General features: G+C 36.3%; 2 protein-coding genes across 3 annotated transcripts; one reads left to right on the forward strand and one right to left on the reverse strand.

The window, feature by feature from the left end:
* Window positions 1-3,712: 3,712 nt before the first annotated feature.
* On the forward strand, window positions 3,713-7,459 carry LOC114175770 (uncharacterized protein At4g19900). Its single transcript, XM_028060565.1, has 5 exons — window positions 3,713-5,044; window positions 5,132-5,281; window positions 5,498-5,632; window positions 6,641-6,835; window positions 7,007-7,459. The coding sequence occupies exons 1-5, from the start codon at window positions 3,876-3,878 to the stop codon at window positions 7,191-7,193; spliced, it is 1,836 nt and encodes a 611-aa protein (XP_027916366.1). The 5' UTR covers window positions 3,713-3,875; the 3' UTR covers window positions 7,194-7,459.
* Window positions 7,460-7,748: 289 nt separating this feature from the next.
* Window positions 7,749-12,739, reverse strand: LOC114175769 (disease resistance-like protein DSC1). 2 transcript variants are annotated; one of them, XM_028060564.1, is made up of 6 exons: window positions 12,627-12,739; window positions 10,965-12,060; window positions 10,572-10,868; window positions 9,631-10,494; window positions 8,297-9,558; window positions 7,749-7,928 (listed from the first exon to the last, which is right to left on the reverse strand). In XM_028060564.1, exons 1-5 carry the CDS (start codon window positions 12,701-12,703, stop codon window positions 8,440-8,442), a joined length of 3,453 nt encoding a protein of 1,150 aa, XP_027916365.1. In that variant the 5' UTR covers window positions 12,704-12,739; the 3' UTR covers window positions 7,749-7,928; window positions 8,297-8,439. The 2 variants fall into 2 exon arrangements, with proteins under 2 accessions (XP_027916365.1, XP_027916364.1); XM_028060563.1 differs by having other exon boundaries at window positions 7,749-7,940; window positions 8,297-10,494.
* Between the last annotated feature and the right edge of the window lie 548 nt (window positions 12,740-13,287).

The raw sequence follows: 13,287 nt of genomic DNA on the forward strand, positions 1-13,287 counted from the left end.
GGCTGGCTGGACAAAGCAATAAAGCTTTTGATGAAAAATCATGAGATCCGCCTAATATGCTCCATTCCCAAAAGTGAATGCAGCAATCAATATTATGAATTTATTTCATGCCTTTGTATGGCTGAACAAAGCAATGAGCTTTTGACCTCAAGAAAATCATGAAACCTGTCCAAATTGGTTTTGCTTCATTCCCAAAAGTGAATGCAGCAACATTTTATTTATATTTTTATGATCGTGATCATGATCTTGATTTTGGACATGGTTATAAAGAAAATTTCAAAGACACATTTTGTCACCAGAAGTGGCATAATAATGTGGAAAAAAAGGAAAAGGAAAATGTGAAAATATTGATAAAAAGATGAAAGTATATATTATCATTACGGTGGTAAAGGCCATTTGAGTTGTACTTATTGTACACCAAAGCATCTTAATGAGAAGAACATAGAAACACAATTTGCTTATGAAGATAGTGATTCTGATTATGGCCATATGGATGCTACTCATCTTGATATTTTTATTTTCTTTGCTAAAGCAAATGGAAGCATTGATCACCTCATTGATTATGAGAGTGTTAAAAAATAAAAAATCTCATATTGATATTTACGTTTATATGAAAAACGAATGTTTGCACTAGTACCAAAAGAATATGCCTTATTGATAGTGCAACAACTTATACAATTCTCAAGAGTAATAAATTTTTCTCTTGTTTGATAATGTGAGACATCGATGTTAGTATTATTTATAGTACTACAAATATATTTGAAGACTCTAAAAGAGCTACTATACTTCTACCAAGAAGTTGAATAGAAACTTATTAAGTTTCAATGATATTTGTCTAAATGGATATTATATTGAGACAAACAATGAAAAAGATATGAAATATCTTTATATCTCTATGATTGAGTTGAAAAAGAAAGTGTATTGGAGAAATTATCAACATTCTCTTATAGTTTGTACTACAAGTTTATTATTACAATTTAAATGCATGTCATGGTAAACCAGAAGTTTACAAATCAAAATGATTGCCTCGTTTGACATGATCAGTTATTATGATGCGAAAAAAAAAGGGCTTGAAAAACTCATGTGAACACGTTTGAAGCGTGGTAGACCTATTGGTCCCAAAGATAAAAACTCTTGAATGAGAAAGGGGGCTAATATGCAAAATAACCTAATCGAAAAGGTTGAAATCCCAAAAGATTCATTTGACATAATTAATGGTTCGGTTCCAGAAGAACCTCAGGTACCTGAAATGGTTGAAAATGATGAGATCTCAATAAATTATGTCATGAATCATATAATATGAAACCAAAATGAAGTTAACATTGACGAAACTTTTACTTATAACATAGCGATGAATGTTATGAATGACAATGAGGATCAATAAGCAATGATCATTGAAGATTGTCGGCAAAGAAAAGATTGGCCAAAATGAAAATATGCAAAGAAGCATAATTATATTTGTTTGCTAAACAAAAGGTTTTTGGACGTATAGTTCGCACTCATGAAGTTGTGAAACCCATTGGGTACATATGGATTTTTGCGCAAAAATGAAATTAAAAATGATGAAATTGTTAGATACAAAGCATAATTGGTTGCTCAAGGTTGTTCACAAAACCTTGTATTGATTAGTGAAAAAAAAAACATGTTCACTAGTATTGGATGCAACAACATTGCAATATTCGATTATTCTAGTTGCACAACAAGGTTTGCATTTACATCTAATGAATGATGTTACAACCTATTCGTACGGTTCTTTTGAGAATCATATTTATATGAAAATCCCTGAAGGATTTTATTTGCCCAACGAGACAAATTCTAAAGAGGGTTATTCAATAAAATTGAACATGCTCTTTTATTGATTAAAGAGATCAAGACGTGTGTGGCATAACCGTCTTTTTGAATACTTATTAAAAGAAGGATATAAAAATGATCCTATTTGTTCTTGTATTTATATGAAAATATCCAAATAATGAATTTGCCATAATTATTGTTTATGTAGATGACATAAACATCGTTTGAATTCCTAATGAGCTCACAAAGGCAATTGATTACTCAAAGAAATCATTTGAGATGAATGATCTTTGAAGGGCAAAGTCTTGTTTGAAATTACAAATTGAGTATTTAAATAAAAATATTTTTATACATTAAGAGGCTTATATGATTAAGGTGCTTAAAATGTTCTAAATGGACAAGTCATGTCCATTATGCACTCCAATAGTTGTGAGGTCGTTAGATGTTGATAAAGACTCTTCTTAGACCTCAAGAAAATGATGAAGATCTTCTTGGTCTAGAAGCACCATATCTTAGTGTCATAGAAACACTAATGTATCTTGCGAATTATACTCGATCTAATATTGCATTTGCTATAAATTTGTTAAGCAAGATATAGTTCTTCAACTACAAGAAGAAAATGGTTTGGAGTAAAACATATACTTCGTTACTTTAAGGGTACTACGAATATGAGCTTATTCCATCCAAATGATTTAGATTCAGACCAATGGGTTATGGATATGCATGTTATTTTACATATTCTTACAATGTTATAATGGCTGATCACAAACAAGATGTTTGTTCACATGTGGTAGCACAATGGTTTCATGAAGGTATATGAAACAAACCATAGTAGCAACATCGTCTAATCATACAAAATTACGAGGAAAGTTGTGAATATGTTTGGTTAAGGTTTATAATTCAACATGTGCAAGAAACTTGTGACTATCCCCGAGAAAGATGGAATCAACAACCATATATGAAGACAATAATGTATTGTTCAATTGAAAAGATGATATAGATATCCAAAAATTCGTTCATCTGAAAATATGACAAGTCTATTTGTAAAGTTTTTGCCAAGAAAAACTTTTGAGCAAATGACTCACAAATTCGGACTCTGTCACCTTAATGATGTAAGTTTACATGAGGGGGAGAAATAGAATATGTGATGAACAATATTGTATTAAAGAATACAAAATGTTGTACTCTTTTTCCTTCACTATGTTTTTTATCCCAAAGGGTTTTTACTAGTAAGGTTTTAACGAGGCACATTCTTTCCCAAAGGATTTTTCCTAGTAAGGTTTTAACGATGCACATTCTTTATCAATGGACACTCAAGGGGGAGTGTTATGAATTAATGATTGTCCATTGATTTGATACATTTACTCATATGATTCATTACTCTTTATGTTAAATATTTGTATTAACTAAGTTTATTTGTTTCCTTTATGGATTACATATTGTATCTATAAATAGGACTCTTCCTATCAATAATAAGATACAGATGAATTGCTTCCTATTCTCTCATTTTTTATTCTCTATTGTTTCTTCTCTTCTCTATTATCTATATTATTTTCTCTGTTATTCGACTTTATTTCATAATAAAAACTTATAATGTAGATTTATACAAATTGATTTTTCATGAAATCAACCAAGTGTTAACGGTCAGATATAATGTAAGTCATACAATAAAATATACTTTTCTTTTCAAATTATACTTTTGAATGCTATTAATTTTTTTTTTTCATTTAAAAATGAGTCGATATAATTATTATGGTGCAAATAATAAATGACATTGAAACGTTTACATCTGTCACACTGTGATAACCTATAAGATGGAGATTTTGAGAAAGTAAGACAAAATAATAAAAAAAAAAAACAAAAATCGTCCGACAATTTAAAATTTCATCATAAGATTTAAAGAAAAGAAAAAGAAACAACGTTGAAGTCATAAAATATGAAGTTGTATGTGTAGAACCCAGATTAGTATCGTGAATCTGCATAGAAGTGGGGAAGTAAGTAAACGTGATTTCTCGTCTTCAATAGAGTCAAACAACAATGTGCTTTATCCTTCGCATTTCACATAGATTCTGGAATTGAGTCAAATGCTACGATCTCGGCGGCGCTCCCCTTACGGCGCCTACCTCTGCGCCGTCATCTCAGCGCTGCTCCTCCTCCTCTCCGTCTCCCTCCTCTACTCCCGCCTATCCCGCTCCCACCCTCACTCCGACCACCTCCCCCGCCCCTCCTTCTCCCACTCCGCCGACCTCTCCGCCGCCGATGACCCCATCGACGAGGTCGACTTCGTAGACGAAACCCTAGACCCTCCTACCCTCCGCCTCAATCCTTCTCCCCGTTACTACTTCGACCCCCTCACCGCTTCCATTCGCCGCTCCTTCCTCTCCCCTCCCTCCCTCCTCCAATCGCGCACCGACAACGACTTACCCTTCCGATCCCTCCCCGACCACGACCCCTCCAAGGTCTCCTTCGCCTCCGATGACGTCCCTGTCGATATCGCCGTCAGAAACATGGCCACGCGCGTCACCACAATCGAGGACGCGCTGCTACTCAAACACTCTCCCCTCAGGGACGGCTGGGGCGACTGGTTCGACAAGAAAAGCGTGTTTCTCAGGAAAGATAGAATGTTCAGATCCAACTTGGATGTGTTGAACCCCCTCAACAACCCCTTGCTTCAGGATCCCGACGCTGTCGGCACCACCGGGCTCACCAGGGGCGACCGCACTGTCCAAAAGTGGTGGATCCACGAGTTCAAGAAACTCCCCTTCCCTACTAACAAGAAGGTTCCACTTAACATCAATGTACTACCCACTCCAGTCACCAAAGTTGGCGCAGAACGCAGAACTTTGAATCATAACACCATCAGCAACAACAATAATAATGAACAAGAGATTGCTCAGGAAGTTTTGAATTCAGGTACCAATGGCGGTGAATCAAGCATTCAGAATGATGTAAATGTCATTGGTGCTGGGGTTCAGTCTAGGAAGAATCATATATATGCGGATGGGGATACTTGGGGGTACTATCCTGGGTTGCCGTTGCGATTGCCATTCAACGACTTCATGGGTGCGTTTTTCAGGGTGGGGAAATGTGTTACTCGGGTTTTTATGGTGTGGAATTCGCCTCCTTGGATGTACACTGTTCGGCTCCAGCGTGGCCTCGAGAGTTTGCTCTTTCATCACCCTGCTGCTTGTGTTGTTGTGTTCTCTGAGACGGTTGAGCTTGATTTCTTCAAAGATAGCTTTGTTAAGGATGGGTAATTGTTGCATCTCTTGGTCTCGCTTTTGCTTCCTTGCCGTGCAAGTTACTGTGTTTTTGAATTTTAAGGACTTACTTTTACCAGTTACAAAGTTGCTGTTGCTATGCCAAATCTCGACGAGTTGCTCAAGGATACGCCTGCTCACATTTTTGCTTCTGTGTGGTTTGAATGGAAGAAGACTGAGTTCTATTCCACTCATTACAGTGAGCTAATCCGCCTAGCTGCTCTGTACAAGTAGGTTTTCACGGTTGTCTTGGTTGTTAGGTGGTTAGCTACATGCTTATATTTGTGTAATAATTTGGTGAAGTATTCGACATGCTGATAGTGTTTAGTTCAGTTTGCTATATATATATTGGAGTAGGCTGTGAACTGACTGTTTCGGATGTTTTTTGATGGGAAATTGGTGTAAGGATCAATTATGGCAATGACACTCTTTTTTTGTCTTATCAGGTATGGTGGGATCTATCTAGACTCAGATATCATTGTTTTGAAGCCAATTTCTCTTCTTAATAATTGTGTTGGTATGGAGGATCGTGGAAATGGAAGTGCTTTGAATGGTGCTGTGATGGCTTTTCAAAGGCACAGGTATTGTTTCCATGCTCTCTATATTTGCAGAATATTTTCATTTTCTAAATAAATGATTTTCAAGGACGCTGCTGAAGTGAGGGTAATCTCATGAGTGTCCTAATTCTATTCTGTCATGGACTGGCTCCGTTAATTCAAGAGTTGTGTGCTGTTTGTTCTCTTGCGCCTCAACGGGATAAGAGTTGGATGCTCTTTTCATAATATTTTTATGTGTTTAAGTTGGTTTTTATTTATTTTATATTTCTTTTGATAATTTCTTCAGAATGTGACAATTATGCATGAGTATGAGAAATCATGACATGTGAACATTTCTATCTTGTTCAATTTCACCATAACTATCATATGGAGAAGCACAACTTTATCTTTGGTCGCTCGCTGACTCTTTTATTTTGAGTGCCCATTTTTTTTGTGATTGGAACACTTCTGTTTCCTTCATTGCATAAGCATGGGGAGGAATCCCCTATCGAAATAGAGAAAAGAAAAGGATTATTTTACTGAAAATGAGCAGAACAATGAAAAATGCTCTCACCTAGGGGTTTGCCCTTCACAAAAGGTTGTCCTTTCAGAACTATGGCTCTTGCTTGGCCGATTCACATGAAATACAGTGCCCTTAATGTCTTCTATACCCTTGTTTCCCCTTATTTATTGAACTAGGTTATCTTGTTGCTGAAGTCTTAACTTCGCTCCTGGCTTTGGAAATGTTCACTTGGGCTTTCCACTGGTTCCTATCAACCAAGGCTGCAAGTGCGGGCAGTTGGCAGTCCACTTCTATTTAACTTCCTTTAACAAGCTCCCTAAAGTAGAATTCTGTTTATTATTATAAATACGGGGATGAATGGAAGATGTAAATCTTGTGTTCGGAATCCTTATTCGGTATATCTTGAACTTTTAGATACTACCACAAATACGGGATATCAAATGTCATGACTAAATTTTTAGATTAATCTACAGACATTCTGAATGAAATGTTTTTCTCTGTCCTTTTGTAATCATATTGAACTTTTGCAGTTTATTCATAAAGGAGTGCTTAGAAGAGTTCTATATGACGTACGATGATACCAGTCTGAGAGGGAATGGTGCTGATCTGTTGACAAGGGTTGCACAGAAATATTTGATAGAGGAAAATAAATCTGTCAAGGACTTGAAGTTGAAAGTAGAACCCTCCAATATTTTCTTCCCTGTTAGTTCTCAGAACATATCAAGGTAAATTGACATTTGCCTCCATTGATTAGTATTGAGTAATAGAAATACACGTGTTTGCATTTTTCACTAGCCAACTTTTTTGGTAGAGTCTAATTTGGAGAGTAATACTGCCTTGTTTTTTTGTTTACTTTTTTGTGCTTGAGTACCTTACCCTAATTAAACTGTAAACAGATGCTTTATTGCACCGATAACAGAGACTGATAAAGCTGAACAAGATGTGCTGCTTGAAAATATCCTGCACAATTCATTGACATTCCATTTCTGGAACAGCTTGACATTTTCTCTCATCCCTGAACCAGATAGCCTTGTGTCTAGACTTTTTAATCATGCATGTATCCGATGCCAGGAATTACTATGATTGCCAACTTCTACCAATTTTGTCTCGAGATTCCATTCAGATTAAAGTCCAGAAAATATCGGCAGGGTCTTGTCCATGCAGTTGTACAATTTTATTGTATGTTAGTGAATCACTGGGTTTAAGTCCACGTCTAAAAGATAGCTAAGATATACAGAAAATTTTGTAAAGCAAAATATAATGATAATGTATTAGTATCTGAGTTTATAGTCTGTGAGAACATGTTATTTATCATTTCTTAATTTTTTAATAAATTATTAATTTCTTGATGTGATATTGCGCTTTACTACTCAAGACATTGGAACTATCTTTAGCTATTACTTGTTTGAAGCGAAACTCTATCATTAGGTGATTTCACGTGGGTTGTACATAAAAAAGAGAATGAGCAAATTTTTTAAGCGAAATTACAGTGAAATTTGTTTGATAATAGAATATCCAATTAGCGTTATTTAACACTGTTCATTCATTAAATCGGTTCGAGTAATGGTTAACGTTACTATTCAATGCCCTTCATATTTATCTATGCACCTTCAAAATGTCAGATTGCTCATTGCTGTAAAATAGAACGCACTGAAGATTTCATCCTTTTAAAAGGAAATAGAAAATGTTTTTTCCTCAAGGAACGTCAGAACATCTATCCTTGTACATCTGAAGACATTACTTTGTAACAGACTAACCGTTTTGGACCTCTGCAAGAAATGACACATGTGGATCGACACTCGAGTACTCGAAGTTCTCCTGAAAAATTACCTGTTCATTCAGCTTTACATTTGGCATATAAAATGTTCTAAAATTAATGGAAATTTAAAGTAATAATTACTTGATATTTCCAAGGGCTTTTTTGTTAGAAAATAATTTTTGAAACAATAATTAACTCGTCAAAAATGGGTAGTCCTTTTATTCTTTTCTTATGATAATGGTGTTATCAGGCCATCATCATCCACAATATCATTCATTTCAGTTGTGACACATTATGAATGATGATAACAATTAGGAAAAGTTTTTAAGTGGTACTTTTTATTTTTTCTTCCCTCATATCAGCAGTTGCAATGGTATCAGATGGAAACTTTACGGTACTAATGGATGCAGATTTTAGAGTCACCTACCTATGGTTTCAAGATGCACTCTTTTTCTCTGCTCAGCGACCACTGGACACAAAACCTTTGCTTTTCTTCAGGTTATCCCTCTGGTTCTTTCTCATCTCAGTTAATATATCTTCACAATCCAAGTTCCACTTTCATACTCCCTTCTATTCAGGTTGCAATTCACTTTCTATGTGATGCCTTTCAGTATTTGCGATCAAAAGAGGTCTGACCCCGCACTTCTTAACAATGTCCAACCGTTGAGATGGACCCTTGAATTTAAAGATTACTCTGAGTTTTAAGTTATTGGCATCATAGTACAAGCTTAAATCCTTGAAATCTTGTAATATGGAGGCATTAAAAGTGGGATAGTAGCATATAAATATATGATCTGAATTAAAACCTCTAGGGACCTGCATTACAGTTGTGCAATGTCCAAGAAAGGGATCACTGGGGCCAGAGTAGGAGGCAGATTTTACAAAGTGATAACAATTGATATCTGGATCATACCCTTCATAACTGTTCTGTTGGAAACCACCAATTACAAGGCACAGAGCAAAACCTAAGAACATCGAGTCAAGGAACCACTCTAGAGGAATTTCCATGTCCAGTGAAGAATTTGTTGATTGGTGGCTGAACCAGTCTGGGATTTCAGTTCCTGGCAAACAAATAGAAATAAGAGGTCCAAGAGGTATTCTTTCTTTCAAAGAAGTAAAAGCTGCTTCAAAGGGTGCATCTGCAATGATGTTGTTGCGTGACTTTTGGTCTAAGTTTATGCAATTCCAATAGAATGTATACCTATCTTCTATTAAGATATTCTTTGTACTTTGAACAATCTTAAGTGATCTGCAGTCAGCTGCACACAATGATTGCAGGCATTGTGGGAGCTCTGGTAGAGCCTTGAGCTTCTTGCACTCAATTAAGGTGATCTTTCGCAAGTGAACCAGATCTCTGATGCTTATCGGCAAGCTTTCAATGTCACATCCACTTACAAACAAATCTTCCAAATTTGGCGGAAGCTCTGGTAAATACTGCAGCCTCGTGCACTTTGTGAAGGCTAGTTTCCTCATATGTGACAGATTTTTAATGCTTTCAGGCAGGAACTTAATATTGCTTTCACTTAGTGAAAATTCTTCCAAGAATGGTGGAAGCTCTGGTAGAGAATGAAACATTTTCCACTTAACCTGAGGAAACATCTGTAGTTGAGAAAGACCCTTCATGCTCACAAGATGTGGATCGACTTTACTTTCACTGAGTAATGGAGCTTTCAAAGATGGTGGAAGATCCTGTGGAGTCAAAAGCTTCTTGTGGTTAATTAGGGCAAGTTTTCTCAAATGAGAAAGGTCTTTGATACTTACAGGTAAGCACACAATATTACTTTCATCTAAGGATAAGTCTTCCAAAGATGGTGGAAGGCTTGGTAAGGACTGTAGCTTCTTGCACTCAGTCAAGGTAAGTTTTTTTAGACTAGGAAGATCTTTGATGCTTGCAGGTAAATTCTCAATAGTGCTTCCCTTTAGTGATAAATCTGCTAAGGATGACAAAGTCCATAGTTCATGCATATTTGGCCTTTCAGAGAAGGATACAAGAGATGAATCCTCAAGTTTTGGTCTTTCAGGAAAACTCACCAGTTTTTTACAGGAATGAAGAACCAAAGTATAAAGCTTGTTATTGCGCCAAACTGATGTTGGCAATTCTCTTATTGATGTGCCTCTCAAATTCAAGTATTCCATGCTCTCCGAAGTCACAGAAAACTCTTCAAGAATTGAACAATCTCTCAGATTGAGTCTTTGAAGAGATTTGAAGTGAATCTTGCTTGTAAGGCTCTTGAGTTTGTTGCAGGATTCCAGATTCAAGTAAACAAGCTTGTTCAGATGCTGCCAAACAGTCTCTGGGAAATCTGCTATTTTTGTTTCTCTCAAGTCCAGGCGTGTCATGTTCTCCGAAGTCAATGAAAACTCATCAAGACTAGAACAGCGTCTGAGAATGAACATATCAAGAGAAGTTAAGTGAATGTTTCTTGGAAGACTCTTGAGACTCTTGCAGGATTCCAAGTTAAACAGAAGAAGCTTCTTGACATATTGGATGGATAAGGGAACATGAAGCAGACTTGTGCAATTAGAAACATCTATAGTTTCAAGATTTGGTGCCTGAGATAAATCTGGGAGATTAGTTAAATTTTTGCAGGCATGGAGGTTCATCTCCTTCAAGCTTGGAAGACACTGCAGCGGCAAAGAGTAAAAAAGTCTTTAGTAGCACAATCATTCAACTTGACCTGTTGTAAAGTGAAATAGATTACCTTGATTCCATCCCAAAGTTTCTCAACGTAGCTTTCCATCATTGAAAGCACAACAAGGTTGTCAGGACAAAAAGTTGATGGCAGAGACTTGGAAGGGTATCCATCCCATTGTAGGTACATTAATTTATTAGGCAAGGATTCAAGACCTGAAGGAAGGTGCAAATTGCATTTCCTACTCTTCCCCATATAGAATTTGAGAAATCTCATATTTATCATCCTTGAGAAAGTCTCATAGCTCAGCAGCAGGACTCTTATTTGAGACACATCTAAGATTATGCCTTCAACTGCTTCAGTTCCCTGATAAACACAAGTTACAATGTTAGGTAATAAAAAGTATCACAGTTAACCAGATTTGCATCATTTCAAAAAGGGAAGTCAATTTATTTTTCTTACCCTGTTATTTTTCAACACATCATAGATTTCTTTAAGATCCCACAATCGGCTACGCCTTCCAGGATCTTTGATAGACTCCTGATGAACAATTTCCCAACCCATTTCCTGTATCAATTCATGCATACAGACGTCACCATTATCAGAAAAAGTTATAAGACCTTTTTCTAGAAGGATTTTTATACCAATATATGCATAGAAACCACAAAATTCGAGCAACCTTATAACATTTTCTTTATTTTCTCCTCTGAAAAAGCATGCAATGTCCAGGAACATGTTTTTTTGTTCATAATCTAATCCATCATAACTCCATCTCAAGACATTCTGAATTTCAGCATTGGGAACCTTCTTGAATTTTCTCAGAGCATTGTCCCATTGCTGCTCATTTCTGGAATGGAGAACTGAACCTAAAACTTTTAAAGCCAATGGATTTCCATTTGCATGATCAACCGCTTGTTTAGACAGCATTTCAAAGCCCCTTTCAGGATAAGTTTTCCCGAAGGCATTTAAACTAAAAAGCCTAACAGATTGATCAAGGGACAATCCCTTAACCTCATAGATTGCATCTACCCCTTTGCTAAGGACATGCTTGTCTCTTGTAGTGACAATGACCCTACTCCCAGATCCCAAGCAATCATGTTGTGCAACAAGATCTTCGAGTTTCTTTGAATCGTCCACATCATCAAGCACTATCAAAACCTTTTTCTGTCTAAGCCTCTTCATAACAAACGTAGATCTCACTTTGGAAGTGCTTATATGGGGATTCACATCTTCTAATATCTCAGAAAGAAGTTTATTGCGCAAATAATCAAGTCCTTTCTTTTCATGTTCTAGCATTACATTTGCCAAGAAGCAACTAGCTTCAAACTGAGATGATAATTTGGCAAATAAAGCGCTCGCAATGGTTGTCTTACCTAATCCACCCATTCCCCAAATTCCAATTATGCGAACTTCTTTTGACCTTAGTCTCAATAATGATTCAATAGGAGCAAGATTTTGATCAATTCCAACAAGTGTTTCTTTTACTTCAGCTGGATACATATGGTTTAGTTTTTGCATAACATCTTTGACAATTTCCTCAATGAGTTCACTCTCCGTCCTAATACGCAGAGAAAGAATACATACAAATATAAGGTGAAATGTGCATCACAACTTGAAACAAAATGTAATCACATATTTACTTTAAAAGATGTAATTCATCTTCACATTGACTTATGATCTGAGAAATCCTATACTACCTTTTGAAAAATTTAAGGACCGTCAAGATATCACGATGTATGAACACATATGCCAATACTCAAGAATGTATCTTAGGAAGACTTATTTTTATTCTAGAGCCCCTTTTCTTAAATTGGTACTATAGAATATTCAATAAAGAAAGGGAAGGATTATGGGATATTTCCTATTTACAAGAATAATTGAGAATTCCTGACAGTTATGTATTAAAGGTACAGAATAATCTATTATTAAAGACAGAATAAACTATATTTATACATAATAACAAGGACTCAGTTAGTGTTAGTGAAAAACTCTACCCCGCTATTTGCCAAACTCCTACTATATTATTGATTTATCTGGTTAGCATATTAACTCTAAATCGATCACAGTGTTTGAAGAAAGAAAACAAAGAGGGGAGATTTCTAAAAGAAAAAGTATATCTGTTACCTAAAATTCTTTGATTCCCACCCAACTATGTCTGCCACTTGAGTGAGAGCAGCTTTCCATGTCTGCAACATGGCCATGTTTTGTTTGACATCATTTTTATATTTTTGAAACGCCATTCCGTAAGTTCCTGTCTGCTTCCTGACATGGGAAGGGTCAATCTTATAGAAAACAGGAATCACAAAGTGTCCTCCACGTTTCCTGAGTTGAAGTATTTTGGCGAGTTCACGCAAGCACCAGGTGGAGGAAGCATAGTACTTGGAGAGAACAACCAGAGAAACATTGGAGTGTTTGATGGCTTCAAAAATAGAGGGAGAGATTTCATCCCCTTTGTGAAGCCTGTTATCTATGAAGGCTTGGATGTTCTTCTGCTGAAAAGCTGCATAGAGATGGCTTGTGAAGCTGTTGCGCGTGTCCTCACCTCTAAAACTGATGAAAACATCGTGTCTTTTAAGAGGTACTCTAGAAGAGAAAGAGGAAGAAGAAGAAGATGAAGAAGAAGAAGGCTCAGCTGAAATTTTAACCATTCTGGGTGGATATGAGCATGATGATTGTCTAAGTCTGCTGCTGCTGATTTTTCTATCCCCACCAACCATACTGCAACTAACTTTAACTTTTGTTTGAACAAGGTAAGGTTGCTATGTGCATCTGTTCTTCTGTGCTT

This window comes from Vigna unguiculata, chromosome 3, assembly GCF_004118075.2.
Source record: "Vigna unguiculata cultivar IT97K-499-35 chromosome 3, ASM411807v1, whole genome shotgun sequence".
NCBI classification, from domain to species: Eukaryota; Viridiplantae; Streptophyta; class Magnoliopsida; order Fabales; family Fabaceae; genus Vigna; species Vigna unguiculata.